At 43.7% G+C, this 25,282-nt stretch overlaps 1 protein-coding gene across 11 annotated transcripts in view; it reads right to left on the reverse strand.

The window, feature by feature from the left end:
- LOC135219219 (dystrobrevin beta-like) overlaps positions 1-25,282 on the reverse strand; it is a 487,262-nt gene that overhangs the window by 187,957 nt on the left and 274,023 nt on the right. For 10 of the 11 annotated variants that reach the window (XR_010315395.1, XM_064255798.1, XM_064255797.1 and 7 more), the window contains 3 exons: positions 16,473-16,588; positions 16,221-16,313; positions 15,619-15,715 (listed from right to left, as the gene is read on the reverse strand). Coding sequence is in view for 10 of the 11 variants with exons in the window: in XM_064255798.1 (XP_064111868.1) it covers positions 15,619-15,715; positions 16,221-16,313; positions 16,473-16,588 (306 nt within the window). In the remaining variant the exon portion in view is untranslated. The remainder of the gene's footprint in view (positions 1-15,618; positions 15,716-16,220; positions 16,314-16,472; positions 16,589-25,282) is intronic. The other variant, XM_064255792.1, reaches the window with a different exon arrangement.

The raw sequence follows: 25,282 nt of genomic DNA on the forward strand, positions 1-25,282 counted from the left end.
CAATAATCAGAACTCGGGCTGTTATGGCACCATAAATTGCAAATTTTATGGCGCTCGTCTGGATCACCGATAACCGAGTCCGCCAATAACCGTAAACTACCTGTATTAACAAAGCCCACCAAACAAACTATATACCATAGGCATATCATTGTATATAGGTTCAATGTTTATCTTTTAAAAACCGATGGTATCTTAATACTATACAGTGTATTTAACAATTTATTATTGTAATTCTAATTTCAATTAACTATGGTTGGGTCTATCTTTATCAGCAATGAGTCATCTGTTGGAGTTGGGTACTATTTTCACATGTGCAATACAGGTACGGTACAATGAGTTACTGTACTGCTACTGCTGCAGCTTGGAATTAGACACATGCAGTTCATATGACCCTATTATATGAGCTTTCAAAGTTTGAACCTTTAATATACAATAACCAGAGAACTAGAATGATTTCAGTAACAATATATATTCTCCTAAATAACAGTAATGCAGAGGTATTGGTATCGGTATTGGCTTTAAAAGTTGGTATCGGTATTGGCCAAAAATTTGGTATCAGTGCATCCTTACAAAGGACCACAGAAGGGAAGTGACAGCTTCTATACTAGTCACATCCTAAAATCATAAATCAATATTTCCATCATGCTGCCTTGTATTCCATGATTGTTGTAACTGCAAGGCATTTGTTTTCAAAAGGGATAAGAAATTTTAAAATTGTTTCCCTAGAATTTTTTACTGAACTCTCGGTATTGAGATACTTATAATGCAACTACAGGTAGTCCCTGGTTATCGGCAGGGGTTCCATTCTCATTGGGGTGCTGATAAGCAAACACTGCCATTAACCGAAACTTGGTAATAAAGCGCCGAGTTTCAGTTAATGGCACCTCAGTTAGGTACGCTATGGCACCATAACTCTAATATTGGCACCTTATGGTGCCAATAACCAAAACTCAGCCTTTTATGTCATCCTAATCACTGATTTTATGGCGCTAGACAACCAAGATAAAACAGGATTGCCATTTACAGAGTCTGCCTATTACCAGGGACTGCCTGTATATCTTCCATACATACTGGTATTGCCAGATATATGAAGTCTGTAATTTTTGCACTAGATACCTAGCAATGTTGGGCAAGTAATTTCATGGTATATAGATAATATTCAAGAAAATCCACCCATGAAGGTCTTGGCTTAGAAAGAAGGGTCCTTAAACAACTTTCCCTCTTACTGACTGGGTTAAAACAGTGGGCAGTTTTGGAATTTATCTCTTCACCCATTGTTAAAATAATAGGAAACGATGCCTATTTGACTGGGGCTATTAAGGAAGCTGTTCCTTAGTAGGAAAGGAATTTACTCAACGCCTTCAAAATCTGGAACAATGGAGGAAAAGGGTATATCATCCTCCATTTGTTCCAGTCTTGTAGGAAGGCATCTCTTGCTGTTGCTTGCCTGGCAGTTTGTGATTCTCATATGTGGTGAACAGGTCCACTTCCATTTGTGGAAATATGTTGGCAATTTTCTGAAAGAGTAGTTGTCTAACTCCACTCTGTTCAGACTCATTTTCCTTGATAGAGAGTCTACTATTATATTGAGAAACCCTGTAAGGTGAATTGCAGATAAGTGCCACTTCTTTGCTTGTCCCATCATAGGATGGCTAGCATTACCATATTAAGAGGAGGTGAGTATCATCCCAACCTCTTAATGTAGGACATTGCAGTCATGTTGTCTAGAACCAACTACATAAATATCTCTCTTCTGAAGGTCTGAGTTTTTCAAGAGACAAAAAGACAGCCATCAGCTCCAGGAAATTGATATGACCATTCCTCAGGGTACTGAACACCTCCCTTCCACCTGAGGTTCCTCCCAACATCCTCCCAACCTGTCAACAAGGCATCTGCGTGTACATATTGTCATTCATACAGGCTTAGGAGTCACGGTGACCTGTATCACCAGAGATTCCTTCCGGGATCAAGGCCGAAGTATATCCCCAACTTTTTAAACCTTTTGATGAGGTCGGTCTCACATCTTGTTTGTTGCATGCGATAGCTAGAATTTGTTCACAATCTTTTGTTGTAATCTGAGTAGTATTGGATCTATTATTGGTGCATACTGCAACAAGCCCATCATACATTCTAATTGCCGTTTGGAAACTCTGGGCTGTGCAAGGCACGTTTAGAAGATTTGCCTTATGATGTTTTGAGTATGATGGGGAGAGACAACAAGCCGTGAAAAGTATCCCAACACAGTCCCAGCTACTGAAAGCATCTGCTGGGTATGAGGTGGGATTTTTCCAATTTATCATAAAAATTTTTGACTGTGGTTGGTTGACCACTGGTCTTAGGTTTTTCAAGCACACTTTTCTTGTAGGCCACTAGATTGAACAGTCGTCTAGGTGAGCTATTAGTTGTATTTCTGATTTCTCGAAGAACTACCATTACTAACTTTGACAAATCTTAGGGCAATGTTTAGCCCACAGAGCAGTACTTTGAACCTGTACATATCTTTCCCTATCTGGAGCCTTAGGAAGGGGCGGAGAGGAATGGCTATAGGGACATGCTAGTATGCAAATTTCAGGTCTATAGATGTCCAAGTTCCCTTTAGAACAATTGAATGCACTAGGGCAACAGTAGTTATTAAGAAAATTTGGCAAACAATGAGCTTGTTCAATGTTGATAAGTCTAGGATCAAACTTCATTTGGAGGAATCCTTTTTGGGGGATACTTAAGAGAGATGTGCTTGGTGGCAAATATCTGTATATTTCTCTATGGCCCGCCATTAACATAGCCTTTCTGCACATAACAATCCAGAGAGGGGTCTGGTTTTTAGAAGAACCTCTGAACAGGAGGGGGAGGGGTGAGACTGTTTCCACCCCAGCCCACTTATAATGAATGCTGTGTCCCCAAAGGGAAGACTTCAATTGCGTGTGGTGTCCTTGAAGTCAACCCCTAACCGTACAATTCCTATTGATATCTGCATCTTCCTCTGCCTCTGCCCTTGATAGGCATTCCATTTCTTGCTTTTGGGGTGACTTTTTGCATTGGGTAAGGGGGAGTTTTGGGTTTTTGTTTCCTAAATTACCAAATTTCCCTTTTTCTCAAAAGAGACTACTCTTGTACAATTCTGTTGGTGGGCTTGCTCACTGAGTTTTTAACCACAACTGACTCCTCAAACAGATCCTTACAGAAAGGGTTATTATGTAATAATGAAGTTACAAAGGGTAGTAACTAGTTGGAGCCCTCCAATGTTTCCATTCGCATTTCAAGCGCCACTTTGGCAAGTCATAAGATGCTTGTAACAGGGTTCTCATAAGACTTTTGACCACAACAGCAAAAACTGTTCTGGAACATTTTGGAAGCCTTTTGATAGCAACCTCCAGCAAGGTTGTAGAACCTATAAAGAGGTGGATCCTAGTATGAAATTCTGCTGAGGCTGTCACCTCTTGAGATTCTTCTCATAAGGGTCCTAACTGTTTGTAGCTATATATAAAGGAGGCTTTTCCCTTCAGAAGGGAACTGTAGCGTTGGCTATTCCTTGGTGGAGTTTTCCGAAACTGGGATGACCAAGGCAAATGGTTTCAATTTTGCCATTGTCTTTGGTCTTTTAATCCTCTCTCATTCTTGGATGCAGTACTTTTACACTTTGGAGTGTACTGGACTAACTTAAATTCCTTTTTTGATTCATGCATCGTGTCATTCACACATTGCTGTCCTGTGGCAATGACATTTGCTGATGTTATTCATAATTTTCTTAAGGAATTGATCAAATGCCACAAGCTGAGTATCCCATTTGGTAAAGCTAGTACATTTTGACTGAGCTTCAACAAATGAACTGTAACTGCCTGTTACCAAAGGGGCAGAAGTCCTGGGTAAGTTACAGTACCCCTCTGAAATTATAGTAATTTCAGTCGCAGTCACATGGATCCTAGTACTATCCCTTTTGGGGGAAAAGATTCTCTTCAGCATCAATAGCTGTAAAGGGGGATAGAATTCTTTCTAGAAGTTTTCTCCCATGGCTACCTGAAATTAATGTTCCTGATCCATCTGGGTTCAGCAGGTTCATTATAGTGGCATGCCCACTACATATTCCTTAGTAAGAATGTCTCCCCCATGTAAAAATTCCTCTACTCCTTTCTCCTGAGAGGTAGGGGGTTTTTGCAAACACCTGGGAGGTACTCGGGACTGATGTTACTGGGTTTTGACCCAAACATAAATCTTGATCTGAGAAAAAAGTTTTACATATCCGGAGTTTTGCTGGAAAGATATAATTTCTGCTTTCTATAGTCCTACTGAACCCTACGAATCACCGGGACAGCCTAAAATGAGCAGTTTCATCCTTAAAAGTTGCTATCAGTAGTATGCTACAAGTATGGTACATATCTGTTGACCATGCAAATTTTCATTGGCTTTTACAACACTATACCCATGGCAGGTGGTATGAGCCATACCCACTGGCACAAAATGAATCAAGCAATTTGATACACAACACTTGAACTGAGAGGGTCCTTCATAATGGCAACCTGTAGTAATATAAAGCAAGTTGTTATTAGAAGCTAGTCAATATTAAATTACTAATGAGGGAACCTGTAGTTCCTCAAACAGTTTCCATATTTGTAATAGATTCTATTAGAAATCTATGTTAACTTAAGCCTTGTGAGGTTTAAGTTAGTTTTGACTGCAGTATATGGCTATGTTAGTCTTTTTGCACTGGCTAAGTAAAATTTTAATTTGAATTGTCATACCATTTGCACTAATATTCTATATATGTACATACTAATTTGTTTACTTAGCCAAAGCCACTGTTTTATATGGCTTTAGGTTAATGCTTCTAGAATAATGTACATTAAACTAGGAATAGATGTTTTCCTAGAGGGTTCCTGTTCAATCTATTCTAGGTCCCTACCTATTATGTATAGGCTTATTTAAAGCTTTTTAAGGATATATACCATGCTGTTTTTAGGTTACTGCTACTGGTAGGATATTCCCTTAGAAAGGGGGTTACTGCTTAATCTGATTAAGCTACAGCCAGTCCTGGGTTTATATCACCTTTAAAGATACTATGGGCTTCCTAAGAACTCCATTACTGTACTATGTGGCCTTACCAATCAGCTACCATATCAGTATCAGCCCCGAGTTGTAATAACTGTTAATTAATTATGCCTAGGATATCATTTATATTCAGTCCTAGGCTATTTGGGTTAACTACAACTTAGTACACCAACAATATAATGTTTCCTAAATTGTTCTCTTTTTGCCTAGTATAGGGTATTGCCTAATCCAGATTATTCTCGATCACGTGTAAAGGGATTTTGACGAAGGAAAAATCTATTTCTGGGCAACGACCTGTGTCGCCCTGTGAAATGGTTCCTTTGATACTATTTCTGAAGAATAAATATTGCTATTCATCCTAGAGAAAAAAGAAACAATATAATGCCAAGATAAATGGCTCACTCACTTCTTATAGAAGTGTCGGTATAGTAAGGAGCGAGTGGAATCACTACCAGAGGTCCCTTGCCATTTAGCTTCTTCCTTCGACAAAACCCCGAACTACGGAGGAGCCGTGCTACAGCTCCCGGTCTACTACTACCGTGAGCGCCTCCGATGCCTGAGACGTCATTCCTGAAGATAGCCTCCAAGCTTGGGGTAAGCTGGGTGAGGATAATCTAACTACAGGGTGGGGTTTCACAGGGCGACACAGGTCGTTGCTCAGAAATAGATTTTTCCTTCGTCAAAATCCCTTTTCTGGGCTTGACCTGTGTCAGCCTGTGAAATAGTACCAGAGAATGCCAAACACCAAGCTTGAGGAACAGTACAGATAAATTAAGAAGGTAAAGTTAAACACTTGTAAGGTTAATAGTATAATAATCAACTAAAATTACAGTCTTACCCTAAGGGAAGTATAAGCCCTAAAACACGGGTTATCACTTAAAATTAGTTAGCCTAACAACAAACAACAATAACAATACAAGGTTAGGCAAAGACAAGATATAAGTTGATATATACAAAAGAATGGAACTGAATCCGATTAGAATGATGAACAAAAGCAAACTCAAGGTAACCCAATACATGGAGGCGACTAAACTAAGTAAGGGTGCAATGGGGCAGGTAGAAGGGAAGGCTACAAGAAGTTATAGTAAAAATTAAGAATCAGGAGAAACTGTGTTTCCAGCTGCCACTGCTGGAAATTTGAGGGCTTCTAAGGGTTTTAGGTAGTGCCGTTTGAAAACTGTCGGAGATTTCCAGCCTGTATACTTCTTAAGATCGTCAAAAATTCATGTGTTGGAAATAATTAATAGATGTGGCCACCGCCCTAACATCGTGGGCCCGAGGAAAGGACTCTGGATTGGCCTGTTTAATGAAGTATAAAATTTGTTGCCTGATCCCTTTTAGGGATAATGTACCACCTTCCTTCCTAATGAACAATGGGCCTGAAGATTTCAGAGTTGTTCTGCTTAGGTAGGCTCTTAATGAGTTGACAGGACAAAGGGAAATGTCTTGAGGTAGTGGTAGGATTTTCCACGAGGACCATCTGTCCTGTGGGTCTTCATTTTTGGCTAGAAAATGGCGATCTGGGGATAAGAGGACTTCCCCTGAGGGGAGGAACTCAATGTGGCCTGGTTCCCTTGATAAAGCTGACAGTTCTGATATTCTAGCTCCAGAGGCTAAACTTAATAAGAATAGGGTTTTCCTCAGGAGGGATATATAATTGCAAGAGTCATTGTTAATGTCCGAGGCCAGTTTGAGGACATCATTTAAGAACCAAGAGACTGAGTTAGGTCTCGTTGATGGTCTTAATCTAGCACAAGCTTTTGGTATGGACGTAAAGTACGAATCCGTAAGGTCTATGCTAAAACCAAATTGGAAGATCTTTTTAAGAGCTGATTTGGTCGTAGTGATAGTGCTTGCTGCTAAGCCTTTCTCAAACAATGATCTGAAGAAAGTTATGGCTAGGTTCGTTGTCATGACTTGAGAATTTGACAACTTAAGGAACTCTGCTAGTTTCTTGACAGATGAATCATATTGTCGGAGAGTAGATTTTCTTTTATCTGATTCCAAGAATGAGATATTCTGGGGATCAATTTCTGCATTCCTCATGGCTGCGAATTTCAGAAAACCCATAAAGTTAGGGTTTTCTGAATTCTTGAGGAAGCGGACACAGTCTGAGTTTGCACTAACTGGGTTAGTTTGGGGTTGGGAATCCGTAGTGGTCGGAGTCTCAACTCTAGGAGTAGAGGGAACCAATTGCTCTTGGGCCAGTTGGGAGCTACTAGAGCTACTTGGCCTTTGAATATCCTGAGTTTGTCTAAAACTTTCATGAGAAGGTTCACCGGAGGGAAGAGGTAAATATTCTTCCATTCGTTCCAATCGAGGATCATTGCATCCGTAGCGTATGCTAGAGGATCGAGGTTGGGTGCCACGTAACAAGGGAGTTTGTGGTTTGACTCCGTGGCGAAGAGGTCTACTTGGAGTCCGGGGACTTGTAGACTGATCCAATTGAATGAACTCCTGTCCAGTGTCCACTCCGATTCCAACGGAGCGGAGAGCGTTAGAGCGTCTGCTAACTACGTTCTTGAACTCCTTGCCAGCGTGAGTGGCTGACAGGTGCCATTTGTTTTTGCATGCCAGAGAAAAGATTGGCTATCATGACATGGTTCAAGTGGCTTGACTTGGATCCGCCCCTGTTGATGCAGTGTATTACTACTGCACTGTCCAGAACTAATTTGAAATGAGAGTTCTTGGGCGGACGGAGTCGTTTCAGTGTGAGGAATACTGCCATGGCCTCCAGTACATTGATATGTAGCTGGCGGAATGTTAACAACCAAGTTCCTTGAACTTTTTCATACTGGGAGTATCCTCCCCACCCTGTTAGTGAGGCGTCTGTGTGGATCACTAATGATGGAGGGGGAAACTGTAGAGGAATTGCTTTTGAAAGGTTCTTTGTCTCCGTCCAGGGGCGGAGACGTTTCCGTAAGATCGCTGGGATAGAGGCTAGTTTGTCCCGTGATCTGCAATTCGCTCTTGAGCGCCATACTCTGTTTATATCTTTGAGTTTGGCTCTGAGCAGAACGTCTGTGACTGATGCAAACTGGAGTGAGCCCAGGATCCTCTCCTAGCACCTCCTGGATGTTTGTTGTCGTTTGAGAAATTGTTTTGTAGCTCTTGCAATTTCTTTCCTTTTCAACGACGGAATTGATAGAGTGTGCGATTGTAAGTCCCACTGAAGGCCACTAACCACTGGAATCGAGATTCCGGTGTTAGTCAGGACTTGGTTTTGTTTATTTGAAAACCTAAATGTTCCAGGAATTTGATCACTCTGACCGTTGCTTCTTTGCATTCTTTGGGGTTCTTTGCCCAAATAAGCCAATCGTCCAGATAAGCCACTAACATTATTCCCTGTTTCCTTAGCTCTTGCACTACTGCTTCCGCCAATTTGGTGAAGATCCTGGGGGCTATGTTGAGCCCGAATGGCATTACCTTGAAGGATAGGATCTGTTGCCTAGTTTGAAGCCTAGGAATGGACGGAAGTGTCTGGCTATGGGAACATGATAGTAGGCATCTGTAAGATCTATAGAGGTTTGTGACGGCCCCACGGGGAAGTAAGGTCCGTACCTGCGAAACGGTCAGCATCCTGAACTTGTCGCAATGATGAATAAGTTCAGATGGGACAAGTCTAAGATGATTCTTCGGTTTACCGAGTCTTTCTTTGGCCACGGCTGAACAAGCGTCCTTGAAATTTTAAATTGTTGACTCTTGAGACTACTCCTTTGAGAAGGAGGTCTTCAGTATACTCTACCAATTCCGTTGTTGGTGCTTGATAGAATCTGTTGGTTGGAGGAGGGCCCTCTAGCCAACTCCAAACTAGTCCCTTTGTTACTATACTTTGAGCCCAAGGGCTGAACCCCCACCGCTGGCGGAAGAGGTACAGCCTCCCTCCTACCTTGGGATTCTCACTGCTGGTTTGCCGAGGGGCGGCCACCTCTTGCTCCTCGGAAACCTCTTCCTCTGTTAGCAGCCCTGCCGGATCCTCTGAATCGAGAGGCACCTCTTGCTCTGCTGCCTCTCGCAAACCTATTGAAAGCCTGAAAGTTCTGGCTTTCATAGTTGGAATTGTAGGCTGGCGAGACAGCAAAGGAAGTGGAGGGTTGAGATTGCTGGGACTGAGGGGTCAGAACAAGGTATTGTTGTTGACCCTTCGACGATGGTTGCCCTTGTGATGCTGGACTGCCTGAACCAACGTTTGTTGAGAAGGCTGGAAGGGAGAACTTCCTTGGTTTCTTCTTGTTCCTTGGGTTAGGACCAGAAGATTCCTGCCTCCGCTTGCTACCAGTCCCCACCTGACTTTGAGGCACTGGTTAACCTTAGAAGCCTCATGAAGGACTTCTGCTACTACTGGTGCTGGAAAGAGGTCCGTTCCCCAAATTGAAGAGCAATCAGTTTATTCGGTTTCATGGAGGATAGTAGCTTCCGCCAGAACGTGCTTCCTACAATTTCTCCTGCATGAGGAAGTCGTAAAGGTCACACTGCATGGTGTGCAGCAGACCTTTAGCCAAAACTTTAAATAACGGCTCTTGTTGGTATACAAGAGCCGTCATCTCCGCCATAGTCATGGAGGAAAGGGATCTCGCGAGCCTAGTCCGGGCGTCGTACTCCATCTGGATGAGAGAGTCCGACAACCTGGGGAGTCTCTCACTAAAGAGAGAGGTGGCACAGTCCGCCTTTAGTTTTCCTACTGAGAAAGTAGGAACTGCCCCCCTCGAAGTACGTCTCGGAGCCTGGGACTAAGAGAGAGGTGGGTTCCGTCTCTCGTAGTTGAGGCAGGGGCTCGTCTTTCAGGGCGGCCTGAAAGGTTGCTTCCACTACCTTAAGGGTCAGTGGTAGCGGAGTCCCTTCCACCGGAGTAAAAATGGTGAAAGGACTCCTAAAGGCTGTGATGCGGGTGTTTTCACACCCCCATTCTTCCAGACTTCTCATTAGAGTCTGCTGTGCCTGTTCCCTCGGAAGGATCACTGTTTCCTTGGGAACCTTGTCCTCTCTCATCATCGCTGCTTCCGTTAGTCGGACGTAGCCAATGAATGGTGGTTGAAGGTCTCTGGGGTGGAACTCGAAGTCCTCACGCCTTCGAGTTCCTATGCCTTCGATTGTCAACATTCCGTTGACAAACGGGGCATACTAAGCGATCCTCCAAGGGTTGGCCGCCTTGAATTCCGGCAGTTGGCTGGAATCTGGCATTGGAAGAGGAGAAGGTGGCACAGATAGAGGGGAACCTGCCGCAATCGAGGTTTGGATCCCCGGCGATGGCATTCTCCTGAGCGGCCAGCCGTTCCGCCAGCGATTGGATCGACTGGCCGGAAGACGTAACAGAACTGGAGAGCTGGGAGAGCACCGAGCCGACCTTGTTGTCAACCAAGGCCCCTACGATCACTCCCACCTGCTCCAGAATGTTAGCCGAAAAGGATTCGGGATCAAAAAGAGGGACTTGAGCCCGATCCTTACGTGATCTATGTTTGGGGGACCTCGACGCAGAGGAAGAGGCCTCCCTTGACCTAACTGATCCGGGGTGGTGAGCCGGAGTTATAGTGTCTGTCAGGATGACCAATTTCTTGGGGAGAGACTTTTTAAGTTTCTCCTCGGACATCTTAGCCTTGGGGATCACTGAAGTAGCCTTAGGACGGACAGACCGCTGCTCTTCAGTGAAGCCCCGGAAAGAAGTGGAAGTAGAAGGATCAGTAGAAGGTGATGGAGAAAGGGAATTCAGGAAAGGGCCCTGAGAACCCACAGAAGCTGCCCCTACTACACCCTTACCTGTACCCATGGAGTCAATAGCCATGGGTTCAACGTCGAGGTTCATTGCCGCAACGTCTTCTGCAACGTCCTCTGGGAAATCCCCCTCCTGCAGGGAGATCATGACTTGAAGGTCGGCCAGCAAAGGGGCGGCCGCTATCGGGTCACCACTGATCCTTTCTTGGCTCCTGGGAATATTAGGTCCGTCATATCCTGGTAAGAATGTAGGGGCGGCCCATTAGAATTCCGGCCAAAACCCCCTACCCAAGCTTTGAGAGTCGACAAAGCTTTCTTCTTTTCTTCATCAGAACCCTGTAAAAAAGGGTCTAGAGTTAGGGAGAGGATAGGGGAGGAATGTCTGTTGTGTTGAGATTATATGAATATGTGTCTCATATGTGAAAGGTATAATAAAACAACAAGTATTCCAGGTGACGAATGAAATGAAGAAAGTGCTAAGAACTTACTACTAGTGAGGCATCTCCTACTAGCAAGCAGCAGGTTTGGCAAGCTTCATGATGCCAAACGATAAAATCCTCCACTTTCACTGCACATCCTGCATGAGAACGGCATACTATATGGCCGCACGGGTCTTGGAGGATGGCACTGCACCCAATCTCCTGGCACAACATCTGTAAGTCAAAGGATACATGAGTACCAATGACAACCTCCGGTGGAATAATATGCAAAATATCCGTGGGTGCCGGAGTAGGACCGACGGATAGAGATCTACGTATGAATATTACGTAGAAAAGTTACGAGGGGGGAAGAAAGTCTCTGCCTCCGCCTAAGCTCACTTGTCATATGACTAAAATAGACTCCGTAGGGCCCGGAGTTCTCCGTATGGCCCAGGAGTTAATTAATATTGAGTGAGCAATGTCAAACTTCTAACGAAGCAAGGGATAGTACAGAGAGGCGGAAATAAAAAAAAAAAAAACCCACGGAGTAACGCAAAAGATTCTAAACATTAAATAACACAAAATAAAACAAAATAAAAACCCCTTATATCAGTAAGTGCTCGTGTGAACTATCCTAAGTGGATAGGAAACCCAGTGGTTCCCTCCCCCCCTCTCTATGTTCGGTAGGGCGGCGGTGATAGACACCTGCCGGACTGAACTGAGGGGGAGGAAAGAGTAGGGAAGAATGTGGGGTAGGGGAGCCCTCCCCCTGAGCGGCCAGTTAAGGACGGAGAAGAAGGGGGGAGGAGGTCCCGAGCCCCCCCCGAGGCACGTGACGAGTGAGAGTACCAGTAGGGGAGGGGAGATCCCCACCCGTCCCATGAGTCCACCCCCTCTCATGCAGACTCGGACGCTAGCTGTGAGAAACGAGTCATCACCATCGACGTGGATGGCAATGTATGGAGGGGGGGAATGGGGGACGGGAGGGGGACCCCGTAACCGGGTGCTCACCGTGATCAACTGGTGGTCTTCCCAGCCAGGTGAAAGATACGAGGTGGGGAAGAACCGTCAGAACAACATCAATATCACTGATATAAATAGGATTATTTATAATAATCAATCAAATAAAATTAAAGCGATATCTTAAAGCTAGACTAACACGGGGAACACGAAGCTAAGCGAACAGAAAATTAGGTTAATCGCCGATCCGAAGAAAGGGGTATGTTAGCCTAATTTAACCTCTAGTTCAAGAAAACGGGGGGCAGGCTAATCACCAATTGACAATTGGGGTATGAAAGCCTAACTTAACGGTAAAATAAATGATAACAGGGAAGCTAATCGCCATACCGAAGCATGGTGTATGTTAGCCAACCTAGTACCTATAATATTATTAAAGGTAATCAGGAACTAGAGAAGGAAAGAGAGAACATCAGAATACAGGCAGTCCCCGGGTTACGACGGTCTCGGCTTACGACGTTCCGAGGTTACGACGCTTTTCAATTATGTTCATCAGACATTATTTCCAGGGTTACGACGCATGTTCCAGGGTTACGACACCTACAACGCTCATCTGGCAGATGAAATATGGCACCAAAAAAGCAAAATAATCAATGTTTGAAGGTTTTTTTGATGAAAAATGCCATAAGAATACAGTTTACATAGTTTTCAATGCACCCAAAGCATTAAAAGTAAGGTTTTCTTAATATTTTTGACGATGTTCCGGCTTACGACGATTTTCGGCTTACGACGCGTCTCAAGAACGGAACCCCCGTCGTAACCCGGGGACTGCCTGTAATTAAGATGATATGACTCTCAATCGTGACTGATAAAACTCCTAACAATGTAAGGCGTAGCTAGACTAAGGTCCGAAACGTGCGGTCGGAGCGTGCCCCGTGGAGGCCTAACTAAAAAACTAACTGCATAAAGATATAGAGACTATGTATAAGTAACCATATCTAAAGTACTGAGAAAAAGGGAAATCTCTAACGGTATGGAAGACCGAAAGAGATAACCCGTACCGCCATGCGGTCGAGGGGCATACCGGCCGATAAGGCTCCGAATATGTATAAAACACGAAGATCATCATAAAATGAGATCAGTAACCCCAAACAGTACTTAACTTAGAAGCAGAAGTTGAAGACATCTTGAAAATAAATCCAAATAGAGCGAAACACAGCACCGAAAAAATTTTAACGTTTGTGGTAACGCGCGCTATCGAAAGGAATGACGTCTCAGGCGTCGGAGGCGCTCACGGTAGTAGTAGACCGGGAGCTGTAGCACGGCTCCTCCGTAGTTCGGGGTTTTGTCGAAGGAAGAAGCTAAATGGCAAGGAACCTCTGGTAGTGATTCCACTCGCTCCTTACTATACCGACACTTCTATAAGAAGTGAGCGAGCCATTTATCTTGGCATTATATTGTTTCTTTTTTCTCTAGGATGAATAGCAATATTTATTCTTCAGAAATAGTATCAAAGGAACCATTTCACAGGCCGACACAGGTCAAGCCCAGAAAAGGCTATATAAAAACAGAAAGTTACCTACATGTAAACTCATAGTTAGGCAACATTTTTTGTCTAGCCCAGATTTCTTATATCTAGGCCTAGGCTATTTGGTCTATAAATATAAAACAGTAACTTTCTAATGTGAAACTTACTGATGTGATAAAACTATAGTTAGGCTATCACCTAGTATAGGTTATTCTAATCCTGATTAATCAATTCACCCTTAAAGGTATGGGATTAACACGGTGTAAAAGGTATGGGATTAACACGGTGTAATTTGTAGCCTTCTAGTTAGTCTACTACCTCCTAGCATATTCGGTTTACTGTTTTTGGTCTACCATATAAAAAAAGTAACTTACTATTGAGAAAACCTATACCTAGCCTAGGTTATTGTCTAATCAATCTAGATTACTTGATTCCCTTTATGGGTATGCACATGATAGCCTGCCTACAGTACATATTAAGACAATGCATACAGGCTACATAAAAGGCAAAATGTTTGTTTGTAGCCTTTTATCTAGTCCTAAGGTCTTTGGTGTAAACTTAGGGTACTGCCTAGGTCAATAACCTAACAGGATATGTCCTTAAATCTTACCTTAATTCAAGGTACTGTGTAACTATTCCTGTTTTTTTTTTTTTTACCCTTAAGGATATACAATCCTAAGTTATAGGATACAGACAATTTCTACTACAGCCTAGCTAACATTCTCGCTAAATCAATGTCGATTGTAGGCTACTGCTTAGCAGGCTATTGCCAACATCGTTATCTGAAAGGATTATGTTTCATTTTGATAATAATAATCGTGGAACATTTTTTTATGTAAAACTTCTAAATAGAATGATAAATTCTTCAAAACAATTTTTGGTTCTACAAAAAGCTAACAATCATAATAAAATATAAGAAGCACCGACATGTGCTGGCAAAAAAAACAAATTATGGCTTTTCATGCACCATAAAATCATTGTTCCATGGTTTAAACTAAAAAATTTGAAACTCGAACTTAACATTATGCACTTAGCTTTCAACTTAGATCTTTCCATGAACTGCGGTAATGAAATCAATGAACGAAGAACAAAATTCCCGGAGCTAACAATCAATCGTAAGCACTGACATGTACCGGCAAAAAAAGCCGGTTTACGGCTTTTCATGGACAATAAATCATTGTTCCACAGTGTAAACTAAAAAATATTTTAACTGGAACTTTCAACATATGTTTCCATGAAATTAATAAGCAAAGAAGAAAATTCTCAAGCTAGTCTAACGATCATAAATTATAAAAAGTGCCAACACATGCTGGCAGGAAAAAGCCAATTTCTGGCTTTTCACAAAAGAATCATTGTTCTACAGTCTAAAATAAAAAACTTTTAACTGGAACTTAAATTTATGCACTTAGCTTTCAACTTGGATGTTTCCATGATCCTCTGTAATGAAATCAAAGAGCGAAATCTTCAGAGCTCTGGTTTCTTTATGGGCCAGAAAAAAGATAGGCAGCTTGGTCAGATTTTGGTCATATGTAAACAATGTGATGGTGCATATGCACATAACCACTTCTTTTTCTTGTGGTTTTTGACATTGGTAAACTTGATATTACTTGAGGATAAGAGAAAGTGCCCTCTCATCCTGAGTCCATTTATACTCTAAATGTTATAATGTTTATCATTACGACACAATGCCTGGCCACAGGACCGGTTAAAAGAGAATTCTTTGACATTAGTCTGGTCACCATGGAGCTCTGGATAGACCATAGAAATGGTAACCCTCGAGAACAAGACAGCCACTACACTATCAAAAATGTTGTATGATACAACTGGAGAGTGGCAAATTCAGGAATTGTACTCTTGCCAAGTCAAAGTATGTCACCTTTACTATTTTCTTGACCATAAGTTTAAATAGCATTATCAATATACAATGAACACCTACAGAGAAAGTATTAGATTAAAACTTACTGAGTTTATTGTTTGGTTAGCTAGTCGTGCAGCATAATGAGCAATCAGGCGATGCTCTTCGTCCAGCTGACCCCAGTCTGGTAAACTGCTAACACAACTTGTTAGGAGGTAATATTGTTAAAGGGTTAGTCATATCTTTCAAAGGCTACCAGCTAATTTAATCAAAGATATACATGCTGCATGTTAAAAATAAATTTACTAATATGCATGCATCAAACAAACAAAACACTGTCAAACAAATTGGTTTTTTCTCCATAGTTTTAGTAAGAGCAATATTTATCATTAAACAGAAGAGCAAGCAGATATTCCCACAAAAGATAAACAAAGACTTGTCTTGAGGTGCTCTCCACCTAATTTGATTCAATATAGAAATAGGGGATAGTAATTCCTTACAGATGAAATGTAATAGCATATCAAAACTAAAAACTAAGATTCCCTTTCTTATTTCATCATATTTTGATAAAATAAATAATTTACAGTGCCACTAATACAAAATACTAGTACGAAGATTAAATAAGTAATGAGTTAGGCAACTCTTATTTGAAAGTTAAAAAAACAAAGGCTGTAACATGTCTTTTGAATGTAAAACGACAACAAATTACCTTCGACTGGATGAGCAACTTTCTAAAGAGGCAGGTATTGGTGCTGAGGCTCCACTCTCAAAGCCATTATGGGAAGGCAAGGGTGAAGGAGGTCTGAAAAGGGAAACATACATATTTTGATGTTCAAAACATTATGATTTATATGCAACCTTTCTCTCCTCTTAAATTTATCCTCAAAAGCTGCTCAATTTTTCACTCTTGAGATAATGAGTTACTACTGTCAAAAATAACTGTTTCATATTTAGTACTTACACAATATGAGATAAATTTAATGTTTTTTCAGGTAATTCTGGAAATCTTGGTCGATCTGATGATGGTTTATCTGGCACACACCGGAAACTTCGACGAAATGAACTGCGTGTCGGGGTCTATAAAAAAAAAAAAACATCACAAGTACAATGAAGAATAGAGTAAGCAGATTCTTACAGATTTTTTAAATGTAAGCCCTCATATCTTACAGCTCTGGTATCTTACATTTCTACCTAATTCACATTTTGAAGCGATGTGCTTCTGACCCTAAAGTATTTAAAAAATTATCAAATAGGTATATGTATTTACAAATAACATTTAATTTTTTTTTACATTCTATAACAAATATATTACTTTTGAGAATTAGTAACTATCAAATATATTATTATCGTTATTATTATTTTTTTTTTGTCTATCAGTCCTCCAATCCGACTGGGTGATATTTATAGTGTGGAGTTCCAAGTTGCATCCTGCCTCCTTAGGAATCCATCACTTTTCTTACTATGTGCGCCGTTTCTAGGATAACACTCTTCTGCATGAGTCCTGGAGCTCCTTCAGCCTCTAGTTTTTCCAGATTCCTTTTCAGGATCTAGGGATTGTGCCCAGTGTTCCTATGATTATGGGTACAATTTCCACTGGCATATCCCATATCCTTCTTATTACTATTTTCAGGTATTGATATTTATCCATTTTTTCCTTCTTTTTCTCTTCAACTCTGGTGTCCCATGGAATTGCGACATCAATGAGTGATAATTTCTTCTTATTTTGTCAATCAATGTCACGCCTGGTCTATTTGCACGTATCACTCTATCTGTTCTGATACCATAGTCCCAGAGGATCTTTGCCTGATCGTTTTCTATCACTCCTTCAGGTTGGTGCTCATACCACTTATTACTGCAAGGTAGCTGGTGTTTCTTGCACAGGCTCCAGTGGAGGGCTTTTGCCACTGAATCATGCCTCTTTTGTACTGGTTCTATGCAAGTACTGGACATTCACTTGCTATGTGGTTTATGGTCTCATTTTTCATACTGCACTTCCTACTTATGGGAGAGATGTTATTTCCATCTATCGTTCTTTGAACATATCTGGTTCTTAGGGCCTGATCTTGTGCCGCTGTTATCATTCCTTCAGTTTCCTTCTTGAGCTCTACCCTCTGTAGCCATTGCCATGTTTCATTACTGGCTAGTTCTTTAGTCTGTCTCATGTATTGTCCGTGCATTGGTTTGTTGTGCCATTCCTCTGTTCTGTTTGTCAGTCTCCTGTATATATTCTGGGTCTTCATCTACTTTTATCAGTCCTTCTTCCCATGCACTCTTGAGCCACTCATCTTCACTGGTTTTCAGATATTGCCCGAGTGCTCTGTTCTTGATGTTGACGCAGTCCTCTATGCCTAGCAGTCCTCTCCCTCCTTCCTTTCGTGTTATGTGTAGTCTGTCTGTATTTGCTCTTGGGTGTAGTGCTTTGTGCATTGTCATATGTTTCCTAGTTTTCTGGTCTATGCTGCGGAGTTTTGCCTTCGTCCATTCCACTATTCCTGCGCTGTATCTGATTACTGGCACTGCCCATGTGTTTATGGCTTTTATCATATTTCTGGAGATGAGTTTTGACTTGAGTATTGCCTTGAGTCTCTATTATTATTATTATTAATTATTATTATTATTATTATTATTATTATTATTATTATTATTATTAATTGTTATTAAAATTATTCCCTCTTCCTTCTTCTTCTTATTAATTATTATTTTATTATTATCATTATTATTATAATAATTAATATATTATTATTATTATTATTATTATTATTATTATTATTATTATTGAAACAGAAACCCACAAAATCACTTTGTAACTTGTTTACTTCTTGCTTAGGAACTGTTGACAAAGGGCTTCGACCTCTTCCTCGGTGCCGGCATAATGCATATAAAAAGACGTGCAAGACATCAAGAAGATCATCACCGAGAACGTCACCTTACCTTACAGACCTTACATCTTGTTCGGCTTGCCCCAGGTCCCTCAGTGTGAGGTACCTCTAATGTCTACCAGAGAGTTGCTAGTGCATCTTCCGGTATATTTTGCATCTTCCAATCTTGGATGGTCTGGGATCAGCTTAGATATTTGTCAAGCTTATTCTTAAACACATCTACGGTCACTCCATGATGTTTTCGGCAATTCCTTCTATCTGTTTCCATGCCTGAATTATCATGTAGCGTTCTCTTCTCCTTTCTAGACTATATAATTTCTGGGCTCAACCTGTGTCAGCCGGTGAAATGCTCCTGTAGCATGCATTTCTAGGTATAAATAGATGCTAAATATACCAGAGAAAAAGCTAAATGGAATGCTGAAGTTACTACCTTCAACTCGCTCACCCATAGGGTGTCTGTATAAACACAGGGGCGAGTGGAAGCCACTACCACAGGTTTTCTGCCAATTAGAAGATTCCCCTCAAAACCCCTCTCTAGGTAGGTGCCGTTACAAGGACTACAATACGTCTACCTTCCGCTCGCTACTACTACAACTCCCACCCGAAGGCTTCATTCCTGTATTAGCAACCTACAGTGACCGCACATGTTTTTCTCGCTGCCCTCTTCCTGTGTTTTTGACGAAGCATGTCTGCCCCAGAGCCCCAAGCTTCTTCATCTAAGTTGAGTATTCCATTTTTTGTTTTTGTATCTCGTGAGGGCACGATGCATCCCTTTTTAGCCCTTATTTGGCCCCTTAGTTCTCGCGAACCAGGGTGACGCTCCTTTTACATCCGCCATCTTGGGTGCATCATTCGCTGAGTGCGTTTTGTCTCATTGTTATATTATGATGATTTTTACCTCACTGTTTGCATTTCACTGTTTAGACTACTGTTTTTGTATACCCCATCATTATTCTAGCTCCTGTCGTTTTCTGGAGCATTGGTTTTACGAATTTTATCCTTATGTCGTAGGCCCTAACTCACTCCTGAAGTGCTCTGAGGTCTCTTATTGTAAGGTTATCTTTCGTTATTCTAGCCTTTTGTGGCCTCCTTTTTGTCCTCAGTCCCTCAGGAGCCTGTTGGTTCCCCTTCGTACGTACTATTTACTATTTATTTTCTTATGTTATATGCGAGTAGTGTGTTTTGGCTTCTAGGCTAGCCTATAGTACGCCAGTTTTTGTGGAGAGGGCGATTCCTCTCTATCTCTCTCGCAGTATTCATGCATGCACTCTTTTAGTGTGTTTTTCAATGTTAGTCAGTAATGCACTCGATTAAATGCAGTTTATGATAAAATATTCATATTCTTTGTGAGGTTGGAAGTCCTTGCGATGCCCTTCCCTGGCCTACCCGACCAGACCTAGGCTAGGTTTTGGAAGGTAGGTCAGGCAGTCCTGCCCCTCCACCCTTTCGGCCCCACTCTTACCACCTCCTGCCCAGGCTATTATGCTTGCTGGGAGAGCGATCCAGGACAGAGAGTCCCTCTCGTGTCATGTTTGTAGGGCCTAGACCTATCGTACCTGACCAAATCGGAATTTTCGATTTTGGAGGGTTTAGTTAGGTTCTATCCGTCCACTTCATGACGTCCTTAGGAGGCCAGGCTAGCCTACCTGACCGGATCTGTACCGATCTCGGAGGGTTAGGCTGGGTCCTTGGTGGGTACGTCCCCCCCCCTTTTTTCCTCTTTCGCAGTTCTTCCAGTAATTCCTCATCATTTATCTTATGTATGTCTTGTTGTGTGTAGCCTGGGCCTTTGCCCCCTTTAGGATGTCAGTTGGCCTATTGTCTTCTGCTCCCTTTAGTGGTAGGCTTGTTACAGCTCCCGAAAGGTGGTGGCTCACTGATCGGTTGCTGTGGCCAAGCGATCACGACTTGTCCACTCTCCTCCAGACACACACCCCCCCCCCCCTTGCCCCGGTCTCGTTCCGGCACTGCCTAGCTAGCTCGCGGTTCAAGTAATCCTACCGATGAACAACCGCTAGAGCATATAGCTTATCCAGGGGGATTAGTCAGAGGAGATTGGTTGCTTAGTATTTTATGTAATCTCTTTAATATGTCTCCGGACCCGTAGGTCCTCTGGCCAGGTGGGGCCTACCATCACACCAGCCAGCAGGCTATACGCCGGATTGTACATACCACTGCTCCGCCGCTCAGTTGTCCATTCTCCCTGTTGTCCCCGCCTCCCCACTCATGTGGGGGCGGAACTGGGCTTAGAGCTGCGTTTCTAGTTACCTTAGAATTGCTTCTCTTCCTCGGTTCGATCAGACTCAGGCCTAGGTTTTACATTTTTCCCTGTTCTGCTCGTATCAGCCCGTCTCCGCCGGCATTTAATGTTATGATAACGGGATTATGGACTCCGGAGTAGGTGAAGCCTTTAAGAGATTATGTTAGAACATGTTTTATTAGCCTCTGTAGGTATGTCTCCGGATCCGTATTGGTTCCGACGTAGTGTGGTCTACCATCACACACGCCAGGAAGTATATACCGGAGTTTATTGTACCGTTGTTTCCGTCGCTCAGTTTTCCGTCTTCTTTGCTATCGCTGTTCCTCATTTCAGTGGGGACGGAACGGGGCTCAGATAATGCGCCTACATTTGATTACATTGCATTAGTCTGCTGCGATGCGATAAGACTAAGGCTTAGGTCTTACCTTATTCCCCTGTTCTGCTCCTATTGGGCCCTCTCCGCTGGTTATAGCTTTACCGATCCCCAGGACGGATTCCGGAGCAGGCGGAGACATCCAGAGCTTTTTTGATAACCAGTAAGTTGAAATTTATACCCAATATTGCCTTAACGGATTAAATATCTAGTTAAAGTGCACCCATCTCGCCGGAATTAACTCCGGCACCTTTATTTGATGATACTCATTTGACTTTTCAACTTACAGATGGTCCGTTGCCAGGTGTCGGGTTGTCCGGCCATCCTGTATAGGCCGTACGGGCATGAGGTCTGCCGATCTCATGCCAACTGCACCATCCTGGTAGATGGGAGTATGGTCTGGCACCCGGAGGCCTGCACAGTTTGTTATGAACTGGTGAGGATCGTGACAGACGAGTCGGTAAGTAACATTCTCGTCTCATTGTTTCTGTGAAATTTCTGCTATACTTTGACTTTGGGAAATTTATTTGACACGGGGGATCCTAATTTGGCTATTTTTACCGGTTAGTTTGGCGCTCAAGACCTCATCGATGGGGTCCCTTAAGGCCTGGGTGGGAGGATCTGGGAGGAATGTGAAATCCGGTCAACCCTACGTGCTGTCGGAGGAGCTGTGTTCCCTCCTGTACCCGAACGCTCCAGTTTCGGCGGCTATACCTGCATCTGTGGCGGCTCCCATTATTGAGGGCATCCGTCAAGAGACCCCCGGAGGAGGACCAAGAGGGCTTGTGTGACATTGTCACCGAAGAAGTCGCGGCCATCAGTCTTCACCGGGAACCTATGGCCACGGAGGATCAGGAGGTAGGTAGGGAGGTAAGTGAGGCAGGTAGTCTCCCTTTTAGTCCCACTCCTTCGTCTCCCCCTTCTTTCCAGGGTTTCCCTACGAAGTCCGCCCCCACTTGGGATAGATCGGCCTCAGTAATCCCCAAGGTCAAGGCCTGAAAGACGAGAGCCTTGCCAAAGGTATCCAAACCAGCCAAGCCTTCTCTGGCAGGCTCTGCAAGGTCGTCTTCGGCTCCCAAGCCGTCGACTTCCTCTACTAAAGCTTCTACCCCCCCAGGGGTCGAGAGCCAAGTCCTCCAAAGCCAGACCGGTGGAGTCTGGCTTCGACCAGGAGGCTTTCGCAAACCTTCTCATGATGAAGATGAGCGAGGTAGTGGACTCAAAACTTGAATCGGTATCCACTCGACTCGCCTCAGGCCTAGAGACTTCGGGTCAATCTATCTTGTCTCTGACCCAGAGGCTACAGGCCCAGGAGGAATTGGTGTCCAGATTTCTCCAGTCCAGAACCACACCACAGTCCGTGACGGTACCGGACGCATCCAAGCTACCGCCATTTGAGAACAGCAACCCGTAGCGGTTGGCTCTGCACGCCCCGTTCTCAGAGGGCAAGCTGACGATCGAAGGTTGCGGAACCTGACCGGTAGAAGACTTTGAGTTCTTCCCAGCGGGCCTTCAATTTCCCTTTCCAGGCTACGCTAGACTAGCCGAAGATGTGCTAGTCAGGGTAGACAAAGTCCCGAAGGAGACAGTTACCTACCCTAGGGACCAGGCCCAGTCTGCATGGGTCCGCACCCTCAAAGATTGGGACTGTGTCAACACAAAGTTGACACCCCATAAAGGATGCTTTACAATGTTTGTGGCCCCACAAGGAGTTCCGACTCCTTGTACGTCGAAGGTTGCAGAATTGACGCTGCAAGATGCGGTAGAGGACAAACCTATGCCTCAGCCAAAAGAGACGAAGGCTACCTCCTTGCTCTTCCCCGGCGATATGGAGTTTTGGGCCGACGCTCCAGGAAAGTTCACGGTGGGCAGACTTGATCCGGAGTGTGCCTCCGCCCAATTCAGTGAACGTTTGCCTAGAATTCCGGACCCCATGGTCAAAGCGGAATTCGAGGCAAGATGCAGGCTGAGTAGGTCGATTAACTCAGTCACCACGGCGGAGTTGACTGCTACGACCTTTGCAGATGAGCCTCTATTTTGGATCCACACAAAGTCACTATTACAGGCCTTGCAAGCAGACCTGTATGACTTTATAGTGGCTAGGCGAGTCTACAGGAAGCATGTCTTTGCGAATGCTTCCATAAGACACGAACCGAACAGGCTCATAAAGGCGTCGATCTGGGGTGCCAACCTCTTCCCTGAGGACGTGGTTAACAACGTCCTCAGTGAGGCAGCTAGAGATAACCAGAACCTTCGTGTCCGTTGGGGACTTCCCTTCAAAAGGAAGTTTGAGGCCCATGAACCACAATCCAAACCTAGGAAGAGGCCGAGGAAATACCAGCCTTTCCAGTCCTCTCATCCTCAGACATTGGTTCAAGCGGTTCCTGTCTCCCAGATCGACAAGCCTTCGACATCCAAGGCACAGCCACAACAACAGTTTGTCCTGGTGCAGAGTCAACCGACTCAGCAACCTTCGACTTCAACTGCCTTAGTAACCTCCCCAGCCTTCAATGCCTCCTTTGAGTCACAAGGAGCATTTCGTGGCTACAACAAGCACGCAAGGAGTAGCAGAGCCAGAGGTGCCTTCCGACAGAGAGCTGGCCCTAGAGGCAGAGGTGGTAAGACCTCAACCAACCAGTGAGACTCCGCAGGTGGGCGGGAGACTGTATCTCTTTCGGGAACATTGGACCTTCAGTTCATGGGCCCACAGCATTGTATCGAAAGGTCTGGGGTGGAAATGGGGGAAAGGGCCTCCTCCACCAGTCAGTTTTCACCAGACTCCAACGACAGACCTACTAGACTACGCCAAAGATCTCCTTCAAAAGAAGGCAATAAAGAAAGTCAATCGCCTGAAGTTTCAAGGACGTCTGTTCAGTGTACCACAAAGGACTCAGACAAACGAAGAGTGATTCTGGACCTGTCCCGTCTCAACTCATACATTCAATGCGACAAGTTCCGCATGCTGACCGTCTCGCAGGTGCGGACCTTACTTCCCCGTGGGGTGGTCACCACCTCTATAGATCTTACAGACGCTTACTATCATGTACCGATAGCAAGAAACTTCTCTCCATACCTAGGCTTCAAACTAGGAGAACAAGCTTACTCATTCAGAGTCACGCCATTCGGGCTCAACATAGCGCCCAGAGTATTCACCAAACTAGGAGAGACAGTAGTCCAAGAACTAAGAGCTCAAGGGGTAATGTTAGTAGCTTACCTAGACGACTGGCTCATCTGGGCAACCAACGATGAGGAGTGTTGCAAAGCAACAGCGAAAGTAATAGAATTCCTAGAGTATCTGGGTTTCCAGATAAACAAGCGAAAGTCCCATCTCATTCCGGCGTCCCGCTTTCAATGGTTGGGAATCCAATGGGACCTAACCTCACACAAACTATCTCTCCCATCAAAGAAGTGCAGAGAGATAGCGAAGGCTACGAGACAGTTCCTCAAAAACAAAAAGGCTTCTCGTCGTACCCAAGAGAGAATTCTTGGTTCTCTTCAGTTTGCCTCAATAACAGACGTCCTATTGAAAGCCAGGCTGAAGGATATCAATCAAGTCTGGTGGAAAAGAGTCAACAACAAATTCAGAGACACGATCTCTCTGATTCTGCCAATATTAAAGAAAAGACTCAGTCCATGGACGGGAGTCCGGAGTCTCTCCAAGTCAGTGCCACTGAAATTTCCCCCACCATCTCTGATAGTCCACACGGACGCCTCTCTGAGCGGTTGGGGGGCTACTCCCAGTACAAGAAGGTTCAAGGAACGTGGTCGAATACATTCCACATCAACGTACTAGAAGCAGTAGCCATTTTTCTGACCTTAAAACGTCTAGCTCCAGTCAAGAACAGTCATGTAAGATTAGTTTCGGACAGTGCAGTGATAGTTCATTGCATAAACAGAGGCTCCAAGTCGAGCAAAGTAAATCATGTGATGATTGCAATTTTTTCATTAGCAACGAAAAATCATTGGCAGGAGTACGGAATGTCATTGCAGACTCACTATCCAGAACAACTCCGCTGGAGTCGGAGTGGTCCTTGGACACGAAGCCATTCCATTGGATTTGCAATCAAATCCCGGGCCTTCAGGTAGACCTGTTCGCCACGGAGTCCAATCACAAACTCCCGTGTTATGTGGCTCCCAATCTGGACCCTCTAGCTCACGCTACAGATGCGATGTCCATGGACTGGAACAATTGGCAGAAGATTTACCTATTTCCGCCAGTAAACCTCCTGATGAAAGTCCTGTACAAACTCAGATCTTTC

This window comes from Macrobrachium nipponense, chromosome 1 (assembly GCF_015104395.2).
Source record: "Macrobrachium nipponense isolate FS-2020 chromosome 1, ASM1510439v2, whole genome shotgun sequence".
NCBI classification, from domain to species: Eukaryota; Metazoa; Arthropoda; class Malacostraca; order Decapoda; family Palaemonidae; genus Macrobrachium; species Macrobrachium nipponense.